This window comes from Euleptes europaea, chromosome 8 (assembly GCF_029931775.1).
Source record: "Euleptes europaea isolate rEulEur1 chromosome 8, rEulEur1.hap1, whole genome shotgun sequence".
Taxonomy (NCBI): domain Eukaryota; kingdom Metazoa; phylum Chordata; class Lepidosauria; order Squamata; family Sphaerodactylidae; genus Euleptes; species Euleptes europaea.
The window spans coordinates 10705076-10732828 of NC_079319.1; the positions used below are offsets into that span (position 1 = coordinate 10705076).

Below are 27753 nucleotides of genomic sequence, written 5' to 3' on the forward strand. Positions count from 1 at the left end.
TGGCCATGCGTTAGGGTTGCCAAGTCCCTCTTTGCCACCAGCGGGAGATTTTTGGGTAGGGTTGCCAACCTCCAGGTAATAGCAGAAAATCTCCAGCTGATAGAGACCAGTTCACCTGGAGAAAACAGCCGCTTTGGCAATTGAAGTTTCTCCTCTCCTCAAACCCTGCCCTTCTCAGGCTCCACCCCAAAAACCTCCCACTGATGGCGAAGAGGGACCTGGCAACCCTATTTTTGGGGTGGAGCCTGAAGAGGGCAGGGTTTGGGGAGGGGAGGGACTTCAATGCCATAGAGTCCAATTGCCAAAGCCGCCATTTTAAAACAAAGTTTAAATTATTGAATTGAATTCATGTGTTTGTGTGTTATGCCTTTTATTGTCATAGAATCATAGAATCATAGAGTTTGAAGGGCCACCAGGGTCATCTAGTCTAACCCCTTGTACAATGCAGGAAACTCACAACTACCTCCCCCCCACGCCCCCAGTGACCCCTACTCCATGCCCAGAAGATGGCCAAGATGCCCTCCCTCTCATGATCTGCCTAAGGTCATAGAATGAGCATTGCTGTCAGATGGTCATCTAGCCTTTGCTTAAAAACCTCAAGGGAAGGAGAGCTTACCACCTCCCGAGGAAGGCTGTTCCACTGAGGAACTGTTCTAACTGTTAGAAAATTCTTCCTAATGTCTAGATGGAAACTCTTTTGATTTAATTTCAACCCGTTGGTTCTGTATTTTATTATTATTTACATTGTGACTCACCTTGAGTTCCTATAAGGTGGAAAGGCAGCTAATAAATGCTTCAAATAAATAAAAAATAGGTGCATGATAAATACACACATTGCCCCTGTTCACACAATATAATGACAGCATGTATTGGGAGGATTGTGGGTAGAGAACACTCCCATTATGCATGGTGGGCTGCCAGTGCATGTGATTGTATCATCTGAAAAGGATGAGTGTTTGTGAAGTTGTGTTGCAAGCGCTATACAAAAGGGACACCCTATTATTGTCTAGAAGCAACAGCAATCATCTCACTCACTCTTTGGGATAAAGAGTCATGGGCTACGTTCTATAAGTATTTCAACTCTACGAAGTCACCCAGAGAATAAGCAGGCTTTATTTGGCTTGTCCTAGCTGATAGCTGCTGAGACGTCTCCTCCATGAATCTGTCAAATCCCTTTACATGCTGTGGCGGTGAGTTCCACATGTTACTTTTCCATTATGTGAAAGGCTCTTTCTTTCTTTCTTTCTTTCTTTCTTTCTTTCTTTCTTTCTTTCTTTCTTTCTTTCTTTCTTTCTTTCTTTCTTTCTTTCTTTCTTTCTTTCTTTCTTTCTTTCTTTCTTTCTTTCTTTCTTTCTTTCTTTCTTTCTTTGACTCCCAATCAGTTTCATTGGGTGAGCCACCACTGGTAGAATTCTGAGAGGGAGAACATTTTCTCTCCACACCCATCTGTAATTTTATAAACTTATCTCAGGGCTCCTCCATTTAGCTGTCTTTCTTAGAATCATAGAGTTGGAAGGGGCCACACAGGCCATCTAGCCCAACCCCCTACTCAATGGAGGAACAGCCTAGAGCAGCGGTTCCCAAACTGTGCTCCACGGAGCACTTGGTTTTCCACGAATCACCTCTTAGTGCTCCGTGAAGAGATTAGAAAGAAAAATACTACTGTTATTCGGTTCAGTATATAGGTGCTAGGTGAAAATTAGCACTCAGTGATGAATTTCTCTTCTGAAAAGTGCTCCATGACTTTAAAAGTTTGGGAACCGCTGGCCTAGAGCATTTCTGACAAGTGTTCATCCAACCACTGCTGCCAGAGAGGGGGAGCTCACCACCTCACTAGGTAGCTGATTCCACTGTTGAACAACTCTTACTGTAAACATTTCTCCCTAATGTCCAGCTGGTACCTTTCAGCCTGTAATTTTTACCCATTATTGTGAGTCCTATCCTCTGCTGCTAACAGCCTCCTGCCCTCCTCTAAGCGACAGCCTTTCAAATACTTAAAAAGAGCAAATTGTGTCCCCCCTCAACCTCCTCCAGACTAAACATTCCCAACTCCCTCAGCCTTTCCTTGCAGGGCTTGGTCTCCAGGCCCCTGACCATCCTCGTCGCTCTCCTCTGCACCTGCTCCATTCTGCCCACATCCTTTTTGAAGTGAGGCCTCCGGAACTGCACACAGTACTCCAGATATGATCTGACCAATGGGGTGTACAGCGGGACTATGACGTCTTGCGATTTGGATGTTACTCCCCTGTTGATAAACCCCCAAGACCGCATTTGCCTTTTTGCCGCTGCATCACACTTAAAGCTTATATTCAGGGTACGGTCCACCTGCACCCTAGATCTTGTTCACACACACTGCTACCCAGAAGTGTATCCCCCATCCAGTATGTGTACTTCTAATTTTTGTTGCCCAGAATTAGAACTCGGCACTTGTCCTTGTGGAATTGCCTCTTGTTCCCATCTGCGCACTTTTCCAGTGTGTTCAGATCTCGTGGGATTCGATCTTTATCTTCCAGGGGTGTTTGCTACTCCTCCCAATCTGGGGTCATCTGCAAATGTAACCAGTAGTCCCTCCACCCCCTTATCCATATCATTTATAAAAAATATTGAAACGTACCGAGCCCAGAACTAAACTTTGGGCACCCCACTGGATGCCTCCCTCTGACTTTGCGACGATGAAAAAGACCCAGATACTTTGCCTTGCGCGTGAGCAAATATTTTTCTACAGAAGCTGGCTGCGGCAACCTTTCAAAGATCCTGGCACTAAGATGAGTTTGCAGAGTCATACCATCTTTCCCATCACCCCTATCACATTATAATGAACTTCATTCTGAAAAGATCAATAGTTTAGATGAGTTTGCAGAGTCATACCGTCTTTCCCATCACCCCTATCACATTATAATGAACTTCATTCTGAAAATATCAATAGTTTCGTGAAGGGTCAGCAATGTTTCGTTCCCTGAAAGAAAACATGCACTTGACCTAACATTTTACTCTATTTACTAGGTAAACGTTTCTGCAAAACAATGGTGTTAATTCTACTGGTGAATATGTTGATGGTATTGCACAGTGGTAAGTGGAAATACATTTTTGCGCTCTTTCCAACTTCATTAACCAACCCCATGGATAATCAATCAATCAATCAATCAAGTTTTATTTCGATACAGTATCAGCTCTGAATCAAAATCAAAGTTAGGTTAAAGGAATACAATAAAATAATAAAAGTTGATGATTCTGGGAAGGATGATTTGAAGAAGAGGAGGAAAGATCTTCTACGGGGAAAGGTTTTCAATTCGCCGTTTACGAATTCCACTAGACCGGAGGCAAAATTTGGCTACTTGAATGGTTATCTCCCGAGAGGAGTCTGCTAAGAGAAGGGAAACTTTAGCATCTTCCGATCTCCCAGGAAGGGATGACAATATGGGGAGAATGTACTGCGATCTTATGTCGTGACCCCATGGATAAGTTGTTCGAATCAATGGGCTTAGACTGGACTAACTCTGCATAGGATTCAGAGGGTAGCCATGCTGGTCTGCAGCGAAAGAGCTAGATTCGAGCCCAGCAGCACCTTAGAGAGAAGGGGTGTGGATGTGGCCACATGTATTTATGTGGAGACAAGGTGCTGCTGAGTTTTTAAAGCCCCCCCTTTTTTTGCTGTCAGAGATGATCTGGCAAGCAGCCTTCCAGCCGTGTGGTCTACAACTACAGTCTATGGCACTGAAGTCCCTCCCCTCCCCAAACCCCACCCGCCTCAGGCTCCACCCTAAAAACCTTCCTCCAGTAGGGAAGAGGGACCTGGCAACCCTACCCCTTATGCCTAGGGTTGCCAGCTCTGGGTTGGGAAATACCTGGAGATTTTTGGAGTGGAACCTGGGGAGGGTGAGTTTTGGGGTAGGGAAGGACTTCCTATAATACCATAGAGTCCACCTTCCAAAGCAGCCATTTTCTCCAGGGGAACTGATTTTGGTCGTCTGGAGATGACCAGGTGCTACCTGGAGGTTGGCAACCCTACGTATGTCCTAGGAGCAGCATTTTGTGGGGATCAGTGGGCTGCAGTGGGAGGAGGGAGGGAGGACAGGTCCATTGATAGGGTTGCCAGCTGCCGCTTGAGAAATTCCTGGAGATTTGGGGGCGGAGCTGGGAGGGCAGGATTGTAGGAAGGAAGAGGCCTCAGTGGGTTATAATTGCCGTAGAATCCACCTCCCAAAGCAGCCGTTTTCTCTAGGCGAACCGATCTCTGCACTCTGGAGATCAGTTGTCATTCCAGAAGATCGCCAGGCCCCACCTGTAAATCCGAATGCAACCCAACAGCTTTTATGTTACAGCCGTTCAGGCCCGCTGCCACCCTGGAACTCTGTATATTCTCTGACATACGCATGAAACACTTGTGCAAGTCGGGGTCTTCGTTTATTTCAGTGAAGTGATGGCTTTTTCCACACACAAAGCATCCCTTTCATTAAAGTAAACTGGGAATTGTGAATGAGACCTACTGTTCTCAGCATTCTGAATCCACTAGCTGGTTGTCTTTTCTTTAATCACGCCTAATATTTTCTTCCATCAAGTAAGCTTTGTATGTCGATAAAGCTTATCCAAAGTAGTTCATAAAATGTTAGCCACTCTTTCTCCTTCAGCGTTTGCTCAACTTTCTTCCTGAGTTCTTACTCTATATAAACGTGGCTATTCTGGATTTTTCTCTCCCTCTGAATTCAGAAAAAAATATACGATATTAATATCGATTCATGCACACATAACTGGGCTCCCTTTGTACCTTTCTTTGCTCTTCGCATTTCAGAGCAGCGGGACGTCAAATCTGATGCTGCCAAACTGATCCGAAACACATTTGCATGGAAATAAAAGTCCTCTGGTTTCAGTGAGAAGAACTCGTTTGGATGTGAATGGGGTGGAGGATTCTAGCATGTTAATATTGGCTGCCGGATGCCTATCTTCTGAGTATATTGAAATAGGTTCCTAGAATGTTTTTTATCTCAAATAAAATATAATAAGAGCAGAATATCTGTGATAACAATACAAATATGAATCAGCTGACAGGTTGCCCAAATTGTGGATTAAGAAATGCATATGCTGAGATGCAAAGGACGCTGATTTCAATAGGATTTTCAAGGGAGTAGTCTGAGGTTTGCAGCATTCTAAGCCAGTGCTACATTAGAAGGTACTTGCATAGTGATATGGGGTTGCACTGGATCCTGTCCTCGATCCCAGGGTGGATGGCAGAAGGCATCAGGTTTGATCCTGTTACTGGAAGAAACTGTCCTGACGAACCCCTCCAAACAGCTGATCTCCCTAGGGTCGCCAAGTCCCTCTTCGCCACCGGTAGGAAGTTTTTAGGGTGGAGCCTGAGTAAGGCGGGGTTTGGGGAGGGGAAGGACTTCAATGCCATAGAGTCCAGTTGCCAAAGCGGCCATTTTTCTCCAGGGGAACTGATCTCTATTGGCTGGAGATCAATTGTAATAGCAGGAGACTTTTGTCGGGATCGAACTCAGGTCATGAGCAGAGATTGGACTGCAGTACTGCACCACAGGGCCCTTGATGGTCAGAAACAGCATGCATAATCAAAACAAGGATCCAGCATCATTGGAGGGGTGACCGCGAGGGAGACAGCCATGCATAAAAGGCCAAAGTGGCAAATCTGGATTTGCCCTCTGTAGTATGGGAACTGCCTGATTTTATGGTGAATTCAAACCATCTCCTGATTTTCTTGTTTGTTTCTTTTCATTTCTTTTTCTTCTGGTGAGAAAGACGGGCAAGAATCCCAGCTGCCGACTCTTCTGATGGATCTTCCCAATGCACCGGAAAGAAACCTAAGTAAGATTCTCACATCTGTCCAGCGAGACAAACACTTTGTGAAATATATGAATAGAAGAAGCTGTCTTATACTGAGCTATCTCACCCGTCTGTCTAGATCAGGTATCCCCAACACAGTGCCTGTGGGTGCTGTGGCATCCTTTTACTGGTGCGCGCCACATCACCTACTGCCTGATCCTTAACTGGAGATGCCGAGGATTGAACCTGGGACCTTCTGCATCTTGAGCAGAGGCTCTACCTCTGAGCCACAGCACAACCGTGGCGGTCTTCCATGGATTCAAGTAGCTCAGTGTTCTCCATTCTGATTGGCAGCTGCACCCTACGTCTCATACAGACAAGGGTCTTTCCAAGCACCAGCTTCTTGAAATTATTTTACTAGAGGTGACAAGGTTTTAACCAGGGGCCTTCTCCGTGACAGCCACGCGCTCTGCCACCGGGCCAGGTTTCTGTCCCACCCTGCCCCCTTCAACAGAGTATATTGATAGATACATGAAATAAATGTATTTTAACCTTTAAAATATATCCATTCAGATAATCTGACATTCTTCAATGGGGTCTTTGCTGATGTAGAAGGTGTTGCATTCTTTTTTGGTAAGTGAACTTATTCTCTCTCTCCCCCCCCCCCATAGGTTTGTTTGAAGGGGAGAGATGTTGACATTTGCATATGTGTGCGTGTGGATCTTAATATGAAATGTGGAAATTATTCATCTGTTTACTTCATTTACACCTGGCCTTTCCCCTCAGTGGGGACACACCGTTCTCCTCTTCTCCATTTTACCCGCACAGCAACCCTGTGAGGGTTTACCCCTGCCTTTCCCTGCGTTTGGCCCGCGTTTTCAAATCTGAGATAAAACAGGTCTCTGAAAATGCAGGGAAAAATGCAGGGAAACACAAGGGGTGATCTCTGATGGTCAGAAACAGCATGCATAATCACCGCAAAGCCCCGAAGTCGTCGGAGGGTTGATGGCGAGTGAAACAGACATGCATCAAAGACCTATGTTTGTTCCAGTGAGACATGCAGCAGTTCCACAAGGCCTTTTTCTGTTGGGAGGAGGGCAAAGGTAAGGAGGTAAATGCCCCCTCTCCCTGCATGGCAGTCCCAATCAGCCCCCCCGCCCGGAGCTACTATCTGCAAAAATAAACATATACATAGGAGCTGTGACCTTGAAGCTCCCAAAATCTCAGAGCGTGACCACTGGTACTGCATTCTTGCCTCTGTAGACTGTTTGGGTTCCCACTTCACGTGGCTCCAGTCCATCTTCACGAACTTCCCCGCCCTCCTCACGTTTGTGAGCAAACTGAAGTGCGTGACCGGCTTCTGTCCGAGAGATTTCGAAGACTATGGCTGTGCCTGCAGATATGAGATGGAGGGACTCCCCGTGGATGAAGCAGACAGGTGAGTTTGGGAGGGCGAAGGTGTGCTTCCCATTTGATTGACGGCAAACCTATCAGGGAGCGTATTTAAGAGGGACCCAGTTCAGAGTAGGGTTGCCAGCTCCAGGTTGGGGAATACCTGGAGATATTTGGGGTGGAGCCTGAGGAGGGCGGGGTTTGGAGAGGGGAGGGACTTCAATGCCATAGAGTCCAATTGCCAAAGCAGCCATTTTCTCTAGGGGAACCGATCTCTATCGGCTGGAGATCAGTTGTAATAGCAGGAGATCTCCAGCTACTCCCTGGAGGCAACCCAACCTCAGAGCTACTACCTAGTTGGCAACCGAACCTCAGAGAGAGTTCCTATCCTTCACACTTTCCACTTGCACGAGTGTCTCATGTGCCCATGTATCAGTACTTCTTGCATGATCAGCCTGTGTCTTCCAGACACAGCTCTTATTTCTTAAGGCCTGCCCTTACCCGTAATTCTAGTTTGCTTGTGATTGTTCACTGATAGGATAGTATACTTGAGCCAAATGGGGGATGGGCGAGTGATTTGCTGTGGCATTGAAAGCCCCTTGCACTGGTTTTTCAGGAATTCCTCCAAAAGAAGATGAAACTAATTGCCTGTTCAGGAAGCACTGGCCTCAATAAGCTTTATTTGCCTATGCTACATCCTCACGTTTACTGTGTGATTCCTGATTGTCCAGGACAGCTCAAGCAATCAGCCCAGGAATCTTTGCCTTTGCTATAAACCTCTTTGCCTGCAGAGGCAGCAGCACATAGACAACTATTAGTTATATGATTCCTGATTGGTTGGGATGACTCTAGGAGGAAGAGTGAATCCCTGAGGCCATTTATGCTTAGTTACTTAGCCTTGCGGGACTGCTTTGGGGCTTCATTTGGATTATTCATTATTTTTCTGACCTTCAGAGGTCACTTTGCAGCTGCCGGGGCACTTGTCCCACATTTTCAGGAACCTGTTTTATCGTAAATTTAAATTTTGCCTCATTCGCTTCAGTCCCTTCCTCATCCAACCCTTCCCAGAGACATTTTGGTCAGTTTCGGCAGCGAGTGTAAAGACCTTGGGGAATGGAGATGGCTGTTCCCTCCCGCCACTTCATTTCTGTTAACTATTTTGGATGTTTTTCGCTAAGATAACACTTTTAAACAAACAAAAAAATCTTCAGGGCAGAAAGCCCCCGTGCATACAGTTTTGAGAATTCAGATCAGAAAACTGTGCATCTGCCAAGCAGCAAACCCAATGCAAATTTCCCCTGCATAAATGGCCTTACATTCATGTCAACAGGACCAAAGAGATTCACAGTAACTCCCCCCCCCCAGGAAATAGTTCAGCGTTATTACACCAGAAAGAACAATTTTCACTCTCAAAATTAAAGTAGGGAAACAGGCCTTATGAGAGAAAAGGAATATACTCCAAGCAGTCTCACCCAAGGCTGCATCTTGGTACTGAAAACAGATAATGAAGCTAATTCCAGGCTCATAAGAAATCCTGAAAAGGTTTCTATGTTAATTAATTTATTTATTTTCAGTGTGGTGTAGTAGTTAAGAGCAGTGGTTTGGAGCTGTGGATTCTGATCTGGAGAACTGGGTTTGATTCCCCAATCCTCCACGAGTGGCAGAGGCTATTCTGGAGAATTTGTTTCCCCGCTCCTCCACACGAAGCCAGCTGGGTGACTTTGGGCTAGTCACACTCTCTCAGCCCCACCTACCTCACAGGGTGTCTGTTGTGGGGAGAGGTAGGCAAGGCAAGGTGATTGTAAGCCGGTTTGAGTTTCCCTTGTGGTAGAGTAAGTCGGCAAATAAAAACCAAGTCTTCTTCTTCTTCTTCTTCTTCTTCTTCTTCTTCTTCTTCTTCTTCTTCTTCTTCTTCTTAGCTGCTGCTTCCAACACCGCAAGTGTTACGAAAAAGCAACAGAGGAAGATTGTGTGTGGGATCCTTCCAAGATCACTGTGGACGTCAGCTGTTTGACCAAAAACCTCACCTGTGGTAAGACTGAGAAAGAAGGATGGTGCCGGGAACCTAGTCTTCAATTGTGAAATAATGAGATAGATTGAGGAATGGCTTCCTGATATGATTTCATTGGGTTTTTCTGCCAGCATGGAGTAGCTGTAAAGAACGGTGGACTCTAATCTGAAGAATCGAGTTTGATTCCCCACTCCTCCACATGAGTGGTGGGCTCTAGTCTGGAGGACTGGGTTCGATTCCCCACTCCTCCACATGAAGCCTGCTGGGTGACCCTGGACTAGTCACGTTCTCTCACAACTCTCTCAGCCCCACCTTCCTCGCAAGGTGTCTGTGGGCAGGGGGGGAAATGATTGTGAGCCAGTTTGAGACTTCTTAAAGGCAGAGAAAATCGGGGTGTAAAAACCAACTCCTCCTCCTCCTCCTCTTTCTCCTCCTCAAACCCCGGAGCGGTTTAAGAAGTGGGGAAACCAACCCGGTTCACCAGATTAGAGTCCTCTGCTCTTGTGGAGGAGTGGAGAATCAGATTAGAGTCCACTTCTCTTAACCATTACAGCATGCGGGCTTTTAGTTTTAGTAATTGCCGAGTACTAGTGGGGATGCCTGCCTCCAGGTGGGACCTGGGGATCCCTTGGAATCATAGCTCATCTCCAGATGACAGAGATCAGTTCCCCTGGAGAAAATGGATGCTTGGGAGGGTGGACTCGATGGCATTGTACTCCACTGAGGACCTTGTCCTCTCCAGGCTCCACCCCCAAATCTCAAGGAATCTCCCAGTTCAGAGCTGGCAGCCCTAGCTTGTTAGGCTTTAAGGTACCAATGGACTTCTGTTTTCATTTGAGGAAGCCAGCAGCTGGGATGGCCAGTGGAACAATTGATTCTTGTCCCAGTTGTTTCCTGAAAACCCTGCCTGAATCGGCCCTCTGAAAGGCATCTGGACACATAGGAAATTTTTAGGCACGTGTTTTTTTTTTTGCAAAGCAAGTGTGTTTAGAACTGCGCCTGCTTCCCCCATGGCAGGCTTTTAATCTTGAACTGGTTCCACGTTGGCTGAATAGCGTCAGAAGCACCATTTACACTCTACCAGCTACCCAATGAAATGTACTTGTCCAGGTCAAAACCTTATCGAGAGAAGGCAGATGGTGGAAACAGATACCTCAATAGGACTTTGTACGTGGGCCTTTAAATTCTTTCCCCCCCTTTTCGTCTCCAGAGTCTGAAGATACCTGTGAACGCCTTCTCTGCAACTGCGACAAAGCGGCTATTGAATGCTTTGTGCACGCTCGCATTAACTCTTCCTTGAACAACCTGGATGTTTCATTCTGTCCCTCTCTGGTTACGGGTGAGAACAGAGAAGAGGGGGGAAAGACTCAATTCCTTGATACCTGTAGGTGTCCCCCTTTCCTTTACTTGAATTTGCTTTATCGTTTCTTCACCGAAAGCAGCATGCTTCCTGCCGTTGTGCTGGAAGCGATGGCACAAAATTACCTTTGTCTGGCTCTGGTGTAGGGTTGCCAACCTCCAGGTACTAGCTGGAGAGCTCCTGCTATTACAACTGATCTCCAGCCGAAAGAGATAAATTTCCCCAGAGAAAATGGCTGCTTTGGCAATTGGACTCTATGGCATTGAAGTCCCTCCCCTCCCCAAACCCCACCTTCCTCAGGCTCTGCCCCAAAAACCTCACACCGGTGGCGAAGAGGGACCTGGCAACCCTACTGTCTGATGTAGCTTTAATTCCTCTTTCCTTTTTTCTGAAATATTGTTCATGTGGCTGAACATATATATATTTTTAAAAGTTTACATTTGTTCCCTTTCAGAAACAGCTACAGAGAAAAGTTGGCCAACCGTTTTTGCAGCAGGTATGTCTTCTAACTTATGCAATGTCTGCTTATTGTGCATTTGTTTGCAGTGGGCCTCAGAGACATCAGGTACAAATCCTTCAAAAGGGAGGTCCTTGGCAATTAAACTCAGTGAGGTCATGGCTCAGGGGTAGAGGAGAAGACTGAGAGGGGATATGATAACCATCTTCAAGTACTTGAAGGGCTGTCATATAGAGGAGGGTGCCGAGTTGTTTTCTGTTGCCCCAGAAGGTCGGACCAGAACCATCGGGTTGAAGTTAAATCAAAAGAGTTTCTGTCTCGACATTAGGAAGAACTTCCTAACAGTTATAGCGGTTCCTCAGTGGAACAGGCTTCCTCAAGAGGTGGTGAGCTCTCCTTCCCTGGAGGTTTTTAAGCAGAGGCTAGATGGTCATCTGTCAGCAGTGCTGATTCTAGGACTTTAAGCAGATCATGAGAGGGAGGGCATCTTGGGCATCTTCTGGGCATGGAGTAGGGATCACTGGGAGTGTGTGTGGGGGCAGTTGTGAATTTCCTGCATTGTGTAGGGGGGTTGGATTGGATGACCCTGGTGGTCCCTTCCAACTCTATGATTCTAGGTAGGGTTGCTATCTCCAGGTTCAGCAATGCCTGGAGATTTGAAGATGAAGCCTCAGGAAGTGGGGTTTAGGGAGGGGAGGGTTTGGGTACTAAAGCGGCCAGGGTTATGCGGCGCTTCTGGGGCTAACCCCAGAAGTTACATGATCATGGGGCGCATGATCCCCGTTCTGGAGCAGCAGGGTGGATTGGCGAGCAATTGCCTGCCGAAACCACCCACCTAGCAACCCTCATCTTGCGGCACTGCAAAGACTCCCAAATTTACTGGGGCCAAACCCATGGAAGTTCCATTCAGTAGTACTTGTATCGCCCCCAAGATGGAGGTGTTTTGTCAGCAGCAGATTAACTTGGCTACCCTTCAGGAATGTGCTTGTTTTTGCAGAGCTGCGGCAACAGGGGACTGAAAATTCGCCACTGACGACTGTTGCTATGGCTGAGGGTATGTGCATAAGATCCATTGCTTTTCTTTGGGACAGCTAGGGCCAAAGTGAAAGCATTACGGGGGAAATATTCTATTAGGGTTGAACATATTCTGTTCCTCCCACTGTAATCTCCTTTGTTGCCCGCTGCTGCTACAAGCGAGATAATTTTATTTTTTAAGTGCCAGCTTCACATGTGGAATGACATCAACCCAGGGAAACCAGGAAGTGACATCGCATAGCTCTATGAATCTCCAGAAACAGAGATTCCTAGAGTGTCATGATGTTACTTCTGTTTTTCACCACTTCCGGGGCACACTGGAAGTGACACCATCACATCGGAAATGTGCGCACCAGAAATGACGTTTATCACGTCACTGATGTTGTGGTAATGCTCTGGCATTTGGGCAGAAACTCTATAGCAGAAGCTATTCTTACCCTAGAGTTTTGCCCAAATACCGTAGCTTCCATGCATTCATTTACGATGGGATGGCATCACTCCCAGTGCGCCCCGGAAGTGCGCCCCTGAAAACTACTCATTTTAGTAGCCAGGTTGAAGTCCCCCTGGGATTGTAACACACTTGTTTAAGGAGCCAGCTGCGATAAAGAGTTTGAGTGGTCTGCAGCACCACCTCCAGCACAAATCTTAGAACAGTCTTAACAGTCAGCTCCCCCCGCCCCAAAAAAACACAACTAGACCCAATATAGAACCAACCTAGACTCTCAGGTGTGCAACGTCGCCACCCACTGGTAGGGGGTGGCTGTACAACCCCAATGGTGTATTTTGAGGAAACCCAGCAGGCAAACGTTTGACAATATGCCTTTCCAAATGTGAGGTTTTGACCTGAGAAAAAAATTCTGTGGGGCCCTAAAGTTTGCGTACTCTCACAGGCATACCCTGGTTTGTTATGTATCTTCTTCTAGTAATTCCACAACCGACTGGTGATATGATGCTAAGGACTCCTAGGGCTGAATGTAAGTGCTATGTGATGTGACTATGTGATGTGAGAGCCAGCTATGACTATGTGATGTGAGAGCCAGCGTGGTGTAGCGGTTAAGAGTGGTGGACTCTAATCTGGAGAACTGGGTTTGATTCCCCACTCCTCCACATGAAGCCTGCTGGGTGACCTTGGGCTAGTTACAGTTCTCTCTGAACTCTCTCAGCCCCACCTTCCTCATAAGGTGTCTGTTGTGGGGGAGGAAGGGAAGGAGATTGTAAGCCAGTTTGATTCTCCTTAAATGGGAGAGAAAGTCGGCATATAAAAACCAACTCTTCTTCTTCTTCTTGATTAATATGCTCGATAAGGTCTATTACTTTCATCAGGTTGCTTAGTTTTTACACCATTTGCAAGCGGTTTTCTTTCTCTTCTGAACAGTTACACCGGATTTCCTGAGGGATGGAGGTCTGGAGATCTTCAGAGGAGGTGTGTGGGATTTGTAGGCCTTTGTCAATACGTTCAATGTTGTGGTACACAGAAGTATATGTTGCAAAGACTCTGAAGTGAAGGACCATAGCTAGTTCCACTACTCAACATGCTCTGTAGTTTACACAGTAGGATGGTTCATCTGGGCCCACCCATAATCAAGGACTGGCATCTTCTGTTGGAAAAAACAAACAAACTTTGGATCAACTATAGACTCAGTTCCTCCTTTGACAACCTGCCTCCCTTCGGTGAGACAACAAGAGTTTTAATGTGCAGTCGAGCATTTCATTGCAATTAATCTTTGTTAACTGAGCTGAAAAGGTCTTTGACTGTGAAAAGCAGGATATAAATTCTCCAAGTAAACAGTATTTTAAAATAAGAGTAATTCTGAAGACTCCAATGTTTCTTCAAAACCAAGTGACCCTTCAATATCCTGCCACTTGTATAGGAATACGAAACATTCATTTATCCAGCTTTGAGCGTGGGTACAGCAGCTGTCAAAAGCATATTCTCAAGGGAGCCAACCAACAAACTTCAAATATGCAAATTAAGAACCAGAGGGTGTCTGTTGATTGGTTGAAGGAAACAGGGAGGTTGCCTCAGAGTCCAATCCTATGGAGAGTTACTTGGGCTCGAAGTCAATGGGTGTACATAGGAGTAACTTTACATAGGACTACACTGTTCAGTCCTTTCTTGGGATCTCCAGGAGAGGTGGGATTGCACAGGAAGAAGTGTGAAAGCACCTCCATTCTGCATGGCTGACCTGGGTTGCCAACTCTGGCATGGGAAATTCCTGGAGATTTGGGGGTGGAGCCTGGGGAGGACAGGGTTTGGGGAGGGGAGGGACTTCAGTGGGGTATATTGCCATAGAATCCACCCTCCAAAGCAGCCATTTTCTCCTGGGGAACTAATCTGTCATCTGGAGATCAGTTGTAATTCTGGGAGATCTTCCAGGCGACTCTGCAGACGTGCCTCTGATGTGTGCATGGCTTTCCCCATGGGATCCAATCACATCCCTGTGGTTTCTTCATCCCCTTTGTTACTATGGCAACATGGGATGGAGACCGGTGAGGAAGGGGTGGGACAACCCTACTTGTAGGCCCTGCGAAATTGCATCAGATTTCTCAGGGGCCCTGGTCTCATTAGAGAGAGAGTTCCACCAGGCTGGGCCTGAGAGTCACAACTCACTTCATCCCTTCTGACAAAATGAACTTTGAGTCTCCAAAGATGGAACTTTGGAAACCTTGTTGGTCTTAAAGGTGCTACTAGACTCGAATCTTGCTCTTCTACTGCAGACCAATATGGATGCCCACCAACAACTATCTTACGGATAATGTTTTCCCCTAAGAACATTTCACTTACCCTTGTTAGGCGAAATTGCTTCAGGCCAACAGATCAGTCCCACGGAGGGTTGCCAACCTCCAGGTAGTAGCTGGAGATCTCCTGCTATTACAACTGATCTCCAGCCGATAGAGATCTGTTCCCCTGGAGAAAATGGCCGCTTTGGCCATTGGACTCCATGGCATTGAAGTCCCTCCCCTCCCCAAACTCCGCCCTCCTTAGGCTCTGCTCCCAAAACCTGCCACCAGTGGTGAAGAGGCACCTGACAACCCTAGTCCCATGTGTTTAGCCATTTTGTTTGTCTTCAGCAGATGGTCTTCAAGAATCCATTGACCTGTTTCTGACGAACCCTGAGCAAGGAGGTAAAGATGACTTCTAGGCTGATGCTTCTACCCTCTGCTGCATCAGCCTCCATCACACTCTTGGCTTCTTTCTGCAAAGCAGGATCATAAGCAAAAGCATGAATTGTACTTTCCATTGATTTGTTTTCTAAATCTTTTTTTGCAAGTGTGGCTGTCCCATTCTCATTTTTGTTTTCAGCAGATGTTCCTTCAGAGTCCACTGACCCAATGCTGAAGACCCCTGAATCAGGAGGTAAAGATGTCTCCTGAGCTAATGTTTTTCTCTGTCCTCCTATACCTGTCTTAACTAGGGATGCTTGAATAGCTTGGCTCACTTCCTGTTCATCTGTGGTGATCAGGCAGCCAATACATCAATGGGCTGTATAACACACTACCTGTAGCCATCTGAATCCCATTCTCCACTGATCAGCTGGAAGTCAGGTTCTTCCCATCTCCCATTCTGGAAACTTTATTGCCTCCCAGATTTGCTGATAAGCAGCAAATTTAGGCGAAGAAGGACCTGGCAGCCCTCGGCGGAGGTGAACCGAAGCCAGCTGATTTTACTTTTCTCTGCTCCAAGCTCTCAGCTTGGGGCCAGCGAAAAGAAGAGAAACCAGCCCTTTCTTCCTTTTGCTATGGTGAGCTCAGAAGCATTGCATTTGTCCCTGCCCACCTTGGGCAGGGGGTGGGAGAGACATGAGACCTGTCTACGTTTCCCTTTGCAATGCAAACATCAAAAGTATTTCTTCTGTCCCCACCCTGTGTGGAAGGGAGGAAAGAGAAATGAGCTCTTTCTCTCACTTTTGCAATGCAGGCACTCAAACCATCGCTTCTTTCCCTGCCCAGCTTGGATGGGAGGGAGAGCACCCTTTTACAACTTCACTGTGTAGCTATTTTGCTGAGGGGGTGAGGTAGATAAGAAACCAACTCCCAGCTGATTTCCCCCAGCAGCTGTGAGTCAGCATCTGACCAACAGGCAGCAGCAAACCTGTTCACCAACTGTTCTCAGTTGATGCAATCCAAAGATATCCCTGATCGGTTCACAGTCTGATCATGAGTGCTGAGCAAAGTAAATTCATTTGCCAAACAGGTTCTCTGAGAAATTCAAGGCATCTCTCGTCTTATTCCTTCTAGATGGCATCATAAGCAAAAGCATGAATGGCATTTTTTTTTCATTTGTTCATGTTCTAAACATTTCCCCAAGTGTGTCAGCATATAGGGAAAGGGCCTTATCTCAATGGTAGAGCATCTGCACAGCATGCAGAAGGCTCCAGGTTCAATCTCTGGCATCTCCAGTAACAAGGATCAAATTTTGGGTGATGTGAAAGACCTTTCCCTGCCTCAGACCCTGGAAAATTGCTGCCAGTCTGAGTAGACAATACTGAACTTGATGGACTGATGGTCTGATTCAGTATAAGGCAGCTTCATGTGTTCAAGCATAATTTCAGTTTTTGTCTTCAGTAGATGTTCCTCAAGAGTCCGGTGACCTGTTGCTGAAGACCTCTGAAGCAGGAGGTAAAGATGTGTCCCAGGCTAATTCTTCTTTGTCTTCTCATACATCAATCTTAACTCCTTTTGACAAAACAACCTAATAAGCAAAGCATGAATTGAACTTTTATTCATTTTCTATACATTTTGCAAAGTGTAGCAGCACTGTTTCATTTTCTGTCTTCAGTAGATGTTCCTCTAGAGTCCGGTGACCTGTTGCTGAAGACCTCTGAAGCAGGAGGTAAATCCCAGGCTAATTCTTCTTTGTCTTCTCATACATCAATCTTAACTCCTTTTGACAAAACAGCCTAATAAGCAAAGCATGAATTGAACTTTTATTCATTTTCTATACATTTTGCAAAGTGTAGCAGCACTGTTTCATTTTCTGTCTTCAATAGATGTTCCTCTAGAGTCCGGTGACCTATTGCTGAAGACCTCTGAAGCAGGAGGTGAATCTCAGGCTAATTCTTCTTTGTCTTCTCATACATCAATCTTAACTCCTTTTGACAAAACAGCCTAATAAGCAAAGCATGAATTGAACTTTTATTCATTTTTTAAACATTTTGCAAAGTGTAGCAGCACTGTTTCATTTTCTCGTCTTCAATAGATGTTCCTCTAGAGTCTGGTGACCTGTTGCTGAAGAATACTGAAGCAAATATGGTCAGGGTTGAGAAAGCACCCTCAGACAGTTTGTGAGATCTCTATTGGTCAAAGGGGGTCAAATAGAGAAGGCACCCTCCGACAGTTTGTGAGATCTCTGTTGGTCAAAGGGGGTGAAATGAAGAAGAAGAAGAGTTGGTTTTTATATGCCGACTTTCTTTATCACTCAAGGAAGAATCAAACCAGCTTACAATCACCTTCCCTTCCCCTCCCCACAACAGACACTCTGTGAGGTAGGTGGGGCTGAGAGAGCTCTAAAAGAGCTATGACTAGCCCAAGTCACCCAGCTGGCTTGATGTGGAGAAGTGGGGAAACAAATCCAGTTCACCAGATTAGGCTCCACTGCTCATGTGGAGGAGTGGGGAATCAAACCCGGTTCTCCAGATCAGAGTCCACCACTCCAGACCACTGCTCTTATCAACTATACCACACTGGCTCCCTCAGACAGTTTGTGAGATTGGTCAAATGGGGTCATGTTGAGAAGACACCCTCAGACAGTTTGTGAGATCTCTAGGTCAAAGGAGTCAGAGGTAGTCTTGAATCAAAGGGATCTTGAAGCTCAAACCATTTATAGATTGAAGGTAACAACCAGAAGTAGGCTCAGAAGGCAGTGCTAAGCCAGATCAAACAGAATGGAGCATTGGGTGGTGGTGGGGAACAGGTGCCTAGTGTTCCTTTTCTGATTTGCACGTTGTCATCAAAGACATTAGAACACAAGAAGAGCCTTGCTTGACTAGACCAGAAGTCTAGCTAGCCCAGATTTTCCACAGTGGTCAACCAGATGCTTTCAGGAAGCCCACCAGCAGGGGCTGAAGGTTAGAGGCATCTCCAGCTGTTATTGCCCAGCAGCATATGGTCTTTCAGAGCAAATCAAAGTTATGTTGCAATCACTCTAATCTGCCTGTGGGTCATGAAACCAGCAATAGCAGAAAGAGAACTGATGTGCCTTTACTTGAGTGGCAATCGAGTGCTTGGCGATTTCTTGAGACCTTGTTCAGTATTCCTAGGCTGTGTAGATGAGAGTAGACATTTGGTGGAAAGGACAGAAAATCCTGTGAGAGCCAGGGTGGTGTAGTGGTTAAGAGCGGTGGACTGGACTCTAATCTGGAGAACCAGGTTTGATTCCCCACTCCTACACATGAAGCCAGCTGGGTGACCTTGGGCTAGTCACAGCTCTCTTAGAGCTCTCTCAGCCCCACCTACCTCACTGGGTGTCTGTGGTGGGGAGGGGAAGGCAAGGCGATTGTAAGCAGGTTTGATTCTTCCTTAAGTGGTAGAGGAAGTTAGCATATAACAACTAACTCTCCTTCTCCTTCTCCTTCTCCTTCTCCTTCTCCTTCGCCTTCTCCTTCTCCTTTTATAGTTTACATTCTATTGCATTGGACAAACTAGATGTACTTTGTGCCTCAGTTTCCCTGGTCTGTAAATGGGGGAAGTAATGGTTTTGAATTGTTTAAAGGGCAATACTTTTCAGTTTTCCCCTTTCATGAAACAGATTGCAAAAAGTACAGGTAATTGATTTCTTTGCTAACCCTTGGTTTTTTCCTGTTTATATAAAAGCCCTGGCCGGCGTATTTGCTACATTTGAAGAGGCCATGCCTAGTGGTAAGTCAACAAAGTAAATGCTACTAAAATCTAAAGGGAGTTGCGGTTTCTGATTCAGGATCTTTTCCTTCTAAAACCAGGTATAAAGATGAACCACAATTCTCTGGAAGAAAAGGCACTGCTTGTACTTAGAGGCACATTTATTTATTATCTTTTATAACCCAGAACATCTGTTTATTTATCATTTTATCTAATAAGGAAGTGGTTGGTCCTTGTGTGGATGATGAAATCCACACAATGGGGCCACCCATTTATGAGAAATCAAAATATAAATTAACTGAAGGGGAGTGGATCCCTAAAACAAGTTAGATATGGACTGAACATGGTCTAAGAGGTACAGAATATTGAACACAGACAAGGACAGGAATTTTATCTTGATCCCCTTTCCACTGCAGACATCTGGCTTTCTCCTCACACTATTCTTGGAGGTCTCCTATCCCCCAGGAGTAACATTTGGAAATTCATCAGGATGGAGGTAGAGAGAAAGTAATATTCTGCTGATGTAAATCTCTTCTATCGGCAGAAATTGACAGCCTGACTCAAGGACTGCCAACCTGTACTACTTGGAAGTTGCAGCTTTCTTCTAAATTTATTTATAAATTTTAGGGACAAATTGTGGGTCTTTGGAGGTTGAGAAATACTTTGACTTTTTGATGCTTTTATCATGTCAAGTGCTGTCAAGAATTCTTGTAGGTTATCCGGGCTGTGTAACCGTGGTCTTGGAATTTTCTTTCCTGACGTTTCGCCAGCAACTGTGGCAGGCATCTTCAGACTAGTAACACTGAAGGACAGTGTCTCTCTGTGTTACTACTCTGTGTTACTACTCTGAAGATGCCTGCCACAGTTGCTGGCGAAACGTCAGGAAAGAAAATTCCAAGACCACGGTTACACAGCCCGGATAACGTACAAGAACCAATGAACTCTGACCGTGAAAGCCTTCGACAATATTTTGCTGTCAAGAATATCCACATTTGAGAGGAAAAAATGATGACAAGGTTGGGGATGTGAAACTCACAGCTGTTAATGAAAGAATGAGCATTAGAGTCTTCAGACCTTTGGACAATCAGTAAAACTCCAATTTGGGAAAAGAAAGCAGCACAGTCCATCAGTCACTGGGTTCCCTTCAGACAATCCATTTCCATGGGATAAAAACCCACACTGGGTGAGCTGTGACCTCAGGGTAGCTTGGCCTTCTTTATCAACATACTGAACAATAATAAATGTATGTTTGACCATACATCAATTACAGATGTCTGGTAAAATCTGTGGTTAAAATAGCAGTCTTTATCCATAAAAAAATATTCCAAAACATCAATATTTGTTGGGGGGAAATAGTTGTTGGGATGGCTCCAACCAGCTTTTCTACTGGTAAAAATGGGATCACCCTTCGGCCACCTAAAATGGCTGTGCTGGAGATCATGAGACCAGCATGGACAAGTCGTGTGGAATGGGGACTGTGGGTATACAGTAAAGGGAACTGGGTGAGTGAAAAACTAGGCTGAATCCAGCCCCTAGTCTTAATCCCATGTGTGTTTTCAGGGCTGGCAGAAAAAGTTATCCCAGATGGAGAGACAACCTCTGTTCCAACAGCCCATATTAATTCTGTAGAGCCAGAGGTGGTGCCAACTTCAGAGTTTTCTGGCAGTTCAACAGACAAAGGTAAGCAGAACTAACATTTACATCAGGGGTGTTGAACTGAATTGTCAAGGGCCAAATATGACATACATGTCACTTGATCGGTCCGGGCCATGCCTTGCTGGCCCAGATTGTGAGTGGGGTGGTGGTGGCTGCCTCAGCTGGCTTGCGGGCTGGATAAGACCTCTCAAGGGGCTGGATCCGGCCCACGCGCCTCATGTTTGACACCCCTGATTTACATGGAGTCCGTTTGGAATGAAGGCGACATCAGTCCATATGCTTTCACTTCAAGGATCATAGATATCTCTCTTCTGATATGATCTGCCATTTTGTTTTTAATTCATTCACATCTTTTCATACTGCTAGCTGAGAAAGGATGACTGTGCACAGTGACTCAGTAATTTTTGCATGTCAGGTTACTGCTGCCTGATGGGTAAACACTTTATACATCTGATGAAATGAGTTCTGACTCACAAAAGTTTGTGCTGGAATAAATGTTTTTAGTGTTGGAGTGAGCAATTCAGCATGCCTGGACATTGGAGGGGCCGCTAAATCACATAAATGTTATCTCTTGAATGGGACATTCCTCTCTTTGTCTGAACCTGGGAGCTGCCCTCTGACACCCTCCCCCTTTTCCCTCAGTAGCCACTGCTCCCTCTCTTCTCCACTTGGACTGTAATGGAGACAGACGTTTCTCCACATCTCTCCTGTAGAAACAAATATCCTATTCTTGCATTCATGTGATGCCAGAATAGCTGGCCACCTATGATAGGGAAATGTACTCTTTAGATTTCATTTCTGCCTTTTTTTCAACTGCAACTTGATCGTGAACAGAATCTACTTGAATAAATATAAGTTTTACTCTTTGCAATTTACTTCTTGGGAGGATTGATTTTACTGCACTCGATATCATGCTTCTCAGACTGGGCCAAAGCTCTGCTGCATTAACCAAATATACCCAATACTTACCAGGGAAAATAAAAGGGCCACACAAGTCACTAAGAGATGAAAATAAGGTTCTCATAATTATATAACAATGGTTGTTTAATTACAATTATGTCAATAAATCTGCCTTCCTTCCAAATGGAATTTTTCTGACCCATGAAAGCTTATGCCGTAACAAATGAGGGGTGCCACAATGGATTAACCCTCCCCACCGAATAACAAACTTTGTCTGATCTGCAGCAACAGACAATCTTTTTAAGATAGCAGGCCCAGGAGAGGAGAGTACAACTTATTCTACATCGGCTCCAGAAGAGACACTGGATCATGTGGATGCTTATGGAAAAGGTGCGGATTCTCTCTAAGTAAAAAACCAACACATTATTGAAACAAGATGTGGATAATGAGCAGACATGATTCTGTAACCATTTGCAGCATTCCTTCAATGAACTTAAGGGGGAGGGAAGAAAGTCAACCCTTCTGTTCTAGTTACAGTTGATGTAGAACATTGGCACATGACTTTTTTTTCAGAGTCTCTAAGTGGTTTTCAGTGAAATAATGACAATAACATGTTCCCGCTGTGAAGGGGAGCTCTGAAATTCAGCACAGTCTTCTGCGGATGTGCAACATAGCATCATTTACTGTCTTCCCATGTTTCTTCCTTAAGTGGCACTCTGGCCAGCGTCATTTGCCACCATTTTGAACCTACCCAACAGTGGCAACAACAATAACCAACTCAGCAGTTACTGTAGCCTGTACTGAAGCTGGCAGGGTCTGAATTCAGAGGGTTGACACCACTCTTGCTTCACCAAGCTTGGTTCAGCTTGTTCCTGGCCTCCATATGATTGCCCCTCCATCAACTGTTCTGGTCAGTTCAAGAGCCAATTCACCCCTGCTCTCAGCACGTTGTGTGTGTAAAGTGCCGTCAAGTCGCAGTTGACTTATAGCAACCCCTAATGGAGTTTCAAGGCAAGTGATTAAGCAGAGGTGGTTTGCCATTGCTTTCCTCTGCATGGCAATCCTGGTATTCCTTGGTGGTCTCCCATCCAAATACTAACCAAGGCTGACCCTGCTTAGCTTCCTAGAACTGACAAGATCAGGCTATACCATGCTGCCTTCCCTCCCATCTAAGCACATTAGGAAAGGCATTTTCTTTGCCACAGCTGGTATATTAAAAACTTATGGATGCTGCAAGTACATTCTGGAGCTCAGTGGGAAAAGATCCCCATGGGAGTCAAATGGTGGAACCCTGATTTCTCCATCTCTCCACAGTGTGTGACCGTTTTACCTTTCTTCAAATGCGAGACAATGGCCAAGTAAAGAGGGAGATGGCACAACTAGGCGAGATGCTCTACTGCTTAACGGACCGATGCCCAGAGGACTTTGAATTATATGGATGCTACTGTGGCCAGGAAGGGAAAGGCCATCCTACAGATGATCTGGACAGGTTGAGATATCATTAATAGTGTTATTTAATGACTTTTAATCTGTTATTCAAAGTTGCTTGCAAAAAATTAAATCCAAAAGGGAACTAATCAAAGGTACTAAAGAAGTGGTCTTCAACCTGTAGGCTCATGAAGCCCCAGTTGCTGGGTTGTGAACCACCAATGGAAGCACCAATGACAGCCAGTGTAGTCTAGTGGTTAGAGCACTGGGTTATAATCTGGAGACGCAAGTTCAAATCCTCACTGAGCCATGAAGCTGATTGGGTGACCTTTGGCCAGCCATCCTTTTCCTACCCAAACCTAGCTCAGAGGGTTGTGGTGAAGACCAAGTAGGAAAGGCCCATGTATGCTGTCCTGAGCTTCTTGGAGGATGGGTGAGATAAAACTGGTTAGATAGGTGGTGGATTATAGTACAGAGACAAGGGGGACGGAAGCTGATTTCCAAATGCAATACAGAACATTGTTCATGGGCAATTTCTTCTTCTGATTTGCACCTCCTCACCCTTTGCAAAGCAACATCTTGATGCAATCGTACAAATAGGAATCAAGATTTTGTCACAGTGACCCCACTGCCATAGGGTTGCCAACCTCCAGATTGGGCCTGGTAATCTCCTGGAATGACAACTGCTCTCCCAACTGCAGAGATCAGTGCCTGAGAAGGAAATGGCACTTTGGTTGTTTTCTTCCACAATTTTCTTTTAACAAACTCAAACAACCAACCATAAACACACTAAAACATTAAAACATAAACTCAATATAACAATGTATATGAAACTTGCCATTCAAAATTACAATTCTACTGTCAACCTCATTGAATTACACTACGCTTTGTCTATCACATATTCTTCCATACCAGTAGAAAAGAGTAGGAGTCCAGTAGCACCTTAAAGACTCACAAAATTCTGGCAGGGAGGGTATGAGCTTTCATGAGCCACTAGCTGTATCTGAAGAAGTGAGCTGTGTGGCTCACAAAAGCTTATACTCTGCCAGAAATTTTGTTAGTCTTTAAGGTGCTACTGGACTCCTACTCTTTTCTACTGTTAGTGACAGACTAACACGGCTACCCATCGTGATCTCTCTTCCATATTAGTTATCACATGTATTACTTACATATTACTTAAAACTCCTTTATTTTACCTAAGTTTGATTCAGTTCTGTTCCAAATTTCTAGCTATATAGTTAAAAAATGGCAACTTTAGAGGGTGAGCTCCATGGCGTTATACTAGGGTTGCCAGGTCCCTCTTCGCTATCGGCGGGAGATTTTTGGGGCGTAGCCTGAGGAGGGCGGGGTTTGGGAGGGGAGGGACTTCAATGCCATAGAGTTCAATGGCCGAAGAGGCCATTTTCTCCAGGTGAACTGATCTCCATCGGCTGGAGATCAGTTGAATTAGCAGGAGATCTTCTGCTATTACCTGGCAGTTGTCAACGCTACGTTTAACCCAAATGAGGTCCCACCCCTCCCCAAGCCCCGCCTTCCCCAGGCTCCACCCCCAAATATCCAGGAATTTCCCAACTCAGAGTTGGCAACCCTACCAGAAAGAGGCAGCTTGTCAACCTCTATTCAACAGTGAGACTTTGAAGGAAAGGACACACCGATGGTAGCTGCTGTTTCATCACCCAGACACATATTTTGAATGCAGCTAGCATTTCCATATGAGGGTTTTTGTTTTGTTTTTTACAAAAGAAAGCTACTTACAGAGTTTGTGCAAACTAGATTTAAAAAATCCCTGCAAAGACTGCCTTCTTTTAGAGAAATGGGACATTTTAAGAATGGTTAAAACTTTGGCTGGTTTTTTTTTGTTAAATTTAACTAAAGGTGCTGTTTCTCTCATCATTGCTGCCTGGAGCAACTGAAGAAAATCGGATGCCAGCCGGACAGGAATTCGAGATCTGAAGTTCTGTGTTTTGATCATACACCAAAGTGTAAGCTGGCATGAGCTACCCACTGTTTTTCTTCCTACTGAAATAATAGCCACAAATAGATATGAACCGAGAAATCCATCAATAAGATCTCTCCCCACCCCTTTAAAAAGAAGCGAAAAACTCTGTGGAGGCTCCCATTTTGTATTGGGGCCACAGAGGGTTGTTGGTGGGGTATACTCTTTTTCTTCCCATGATTTCCCCTTTGGACACACAAAGCTGCCTTACACCTATTGTTGTTGTTATTGCTGTCAAGTCACAGCTGGCCTATGACAATGCCATAGGGTTTTCAATGCAAGAGACGTTCAGAAGTGGTTTCCCATTGCCTGCCTCTGAGTGGGGTGAGAAAGTTCTGAAGGAACTGTGACTGCCCCAAGGTCACCCAACAGGCTTCATGTGGAGGAGTGGGGAATTGAACGTGGTTCTTCAGATCGGAGTCCATCTTTCACGTCACCGACTGCCTGATCCCTTTAAAACTAGAGATATTAAAGAATTGAACCTGGGAACTTCTGCATACCAGGCAGATGTTCAACCACTGAGCCATAGCCCCTCCCTGAATACAGATTGCCCATCCCTTAATTTGAAACCATTTATGCATGGTAATTAGCAGTGTGTTCCAGGCTGAATGCCCCGCATATTTTTCTGAATTTTTCATGCTGAACCATCATTCCGGAAGTGACTGCGAAGCCGGCGCATACCTGCTTCGCATTACTTAAGAGCCCATTTAACTCGACCTTTGGTGTTTGCCCCGAAGAATCCCCTCAAGGAACCATGCAAAATAACAGTGGCGCATTAGCTACGAACATGCTAATGGCTATGCAAACAGGAATGGAGGAGCAGGCGAGTGTGTGTGTGTGTGTGGGGTGGAATTTCTCCTTTTGCATTGGAACAGTGAATAGGCATTTTTAAAGTTGCATTTTTAAAAAGAGCTTTGAGCGAGCATCAAAATTGACCCTTCACAAATGGCCCGATAGTTCTTTCATAGGAGAAGCTACCGGTCTATTTGTCACAACAGGGGAGGGACTGCAACTCAGTGGTGGAACATCTGCTTGGCATGCAGAAGGTCCCAGGTTCCATCCCCAGCAATTCCAGTTAAAAGTACCAGGTATGCCCTTCTGAGGTGCCCTTCTGTCTGAGACCTCAGACAGCCATTGCCAGACTGAGTAGACGATACTGATCTTGACGGACCAAGGGTCTGATCCAGTGTAATCCAGATTCATGAGTCCACATTTATATCCTACCCTTCCAACATGGTGTTCAAGGTGGAGTACATAGTTGTTACCTTCATGGCCTTCACAGATCGGATTCAAATCCCTCCCTGCCCCATAATTACTTTTAGCCTTTTAAAAAAGCGGGAGATATTAGTCATGGATATTACTCCAAGTCTCATAAACTTTGGTCCCTTCGACTTCCAGACCACTTTGTCATTATGATTCAGGGTAGGTCATTCTTCTGTACCCTGTTACAAGCTTGTAAGTGTAGTTCCCTACTATGTGGAAGGGGAACGGATGATGTGAGAATGTGACTTGTCAAAACTCATTGTGACTTGTCAAAATTCAGGGTTGCCAACCTCCAACTTGCACCTGGGTTCTCCCACTATTAGAATTGATCTCCAAGAGTTCAAGATCAGTTCCCCTGGAGAAAAGGGCTGCTTTGGAGGGTCCCTCCCCAAACTCCACCCTCCCCAGGCTCCACGCCTCCCCCAAATCTCCACATATTTCCCAACCCAGAGCTGAGAGTGGTATAGTGGTTAGGAGCGGCAGACTCTAATCTGGAGAACTGGGTTTGATTCCCTGCTCCTCTACTTGAGCGGTGGACTCTAATCTGGTGAACCAAATTGGTTTCCCAACTCCTACCCGTTAGGCCTGCTGGGTGACCTTGGCCTAGTCACAGTTCTCTCTGAAGTCTCTCAGTCCCACCTACCTCACAAGGTGTTTGTTGCGGGGATAGGAAGGGAAGGAGATTGGAAGCCAGTAGAGAAAGTCGGCATATAAAAGCCAACTCTTCTTCCTCTTCTTCTATCTGTACCATACATTTCAAAACCGTTCTCCTAATCCAAGCTTTAGCAACAGACCTGAATCTAGGGTTGCCAACCTCCAGATACCAGCTGGAGATATCCTGCTATTACAACTGATCTCCAGCAGATAGAGATCAGTTCACCTGCAGAAAATGGCTGCTTTGGCAATTGGTCTCTATGGCATTGAAGTCCCTACCCTCCTCAGGCTCCATCCCCGAAACCTCCCGTTGGTGTTGAAGAGGGACCTGGCAACCCTACCTGAATCCACTTGCTGTTTTTAATTCTTTATTGAACAATTATTTAACTTTTCTCCTCTAAAGGCATCGGTTGGACGATGTGCGAAAAGCTCCTGTGTTCCTGTGACAATGCGGCCGCGGAGTGCATGTCTACGGCCCCCTTCAACGAGAGTCTGATGTTCCCTAACAAGCAAACTTGCCAAGAGGACAAATTGCTTTGCCGCCGCGGGGCATACGAGAGGCCCTCGAGTAGCGATGGGATCGGGTCCAGCACCTCCAGCGAGGAAGAGAGCAGCAGCGAGGAAGAAGGGGTGGCGAAGAGCGTCTTGAGAAGGGCGAAGCGAGCGGCACAGCGAATGGGGCCGAAGCCCAGAGCGGCGCCACTGCGAGCGAGATAACCGGCGTTTCGGTCTCGACCGGCCGCGACGATTTGAGGGGGAACCCGTGCCGAAGTCTCGCTTTGCTTGCTTCTTTTCGCAAATGCCAGTTCCCCTCCCCTCCAGATGGTCAAAGATTGTGTGCAATTGTAAAGGGTGTTTTTTAAGGGTCAGTAAAACCAAAAGGGTGTCGATCACATCAGAAACCATGGCTAAAAAATTCAGCTATTGCAGGGATCAATAGGGTTGCCAGGTCCCTCTTCACAACCGGCGGGAGGTTTCTGGGACGG

General features: G+C 45.7%; 1 protein-coding gene across 1 annotated transcript; it reads left to right on the forward strand.

Moving 5' to 3' along the window:
* Window positions 1–1156: 1156 nt before the first annotated feature.
* On the forward strand, window positions 1157–27484 carry OC90 (otoconin 90). The gene is made up of 21 exons (XM_056854662.1): window positions 1157–1190; window positions 3004–3069; window positions 5755–5820; window positions 6352–6411; window positions 7042–7216; window positions 9090–9202; window positions 10392–10520; window positions 10996–11037; window positions 11996–12052; window positions 12957–13007; window positions 13409–13456; window positions 15338–15391; window positions 16600–16653; window positions 16817–16867; window positions 17025–17075; window positions 18847–18891; window positions 20431–20550; window positions 21712–21816; window positions 22741–22915; window positions 24730–24836; window positions 27171–27484. Exons 1-21 carry the CDS (start codon window positions 1157–1159, stop codon window positions 27482–27484), a joined length of 1917 nt encoding a protein of 638 aa, XP_056710640.1.
* The last annotated feature ends 269 nt before the right edge of the window (window positions 27485–27753 follow it).

What these genes read in the sequence shown, in the direction of transcription:
- OC90 (XM_056854662.1), top strand. Translation starts at nt 1,157, where the DNA reads ATGAATCTGTCAAATCCCTTTACATGCTGTGGCG. An exon ending in GAAGACCTCTGAAGCAGGAG is followed by an intron (nt 16,654 to 16,816) that starts GTAAAGATGTGT and finishes TGTCTTCAGTAG; the next exon opens with ATGTTCCTCTAGAGTCCGGT. An exon ending in TTTTGATCATACACCAAAGT is followed by an intron (nt 24,837 to 27,170) that starts GTAAGCTGGCAT and finishes TCTCCTCTAAAG; the next exon opens with GCATCGGTTGGACGATGTGC.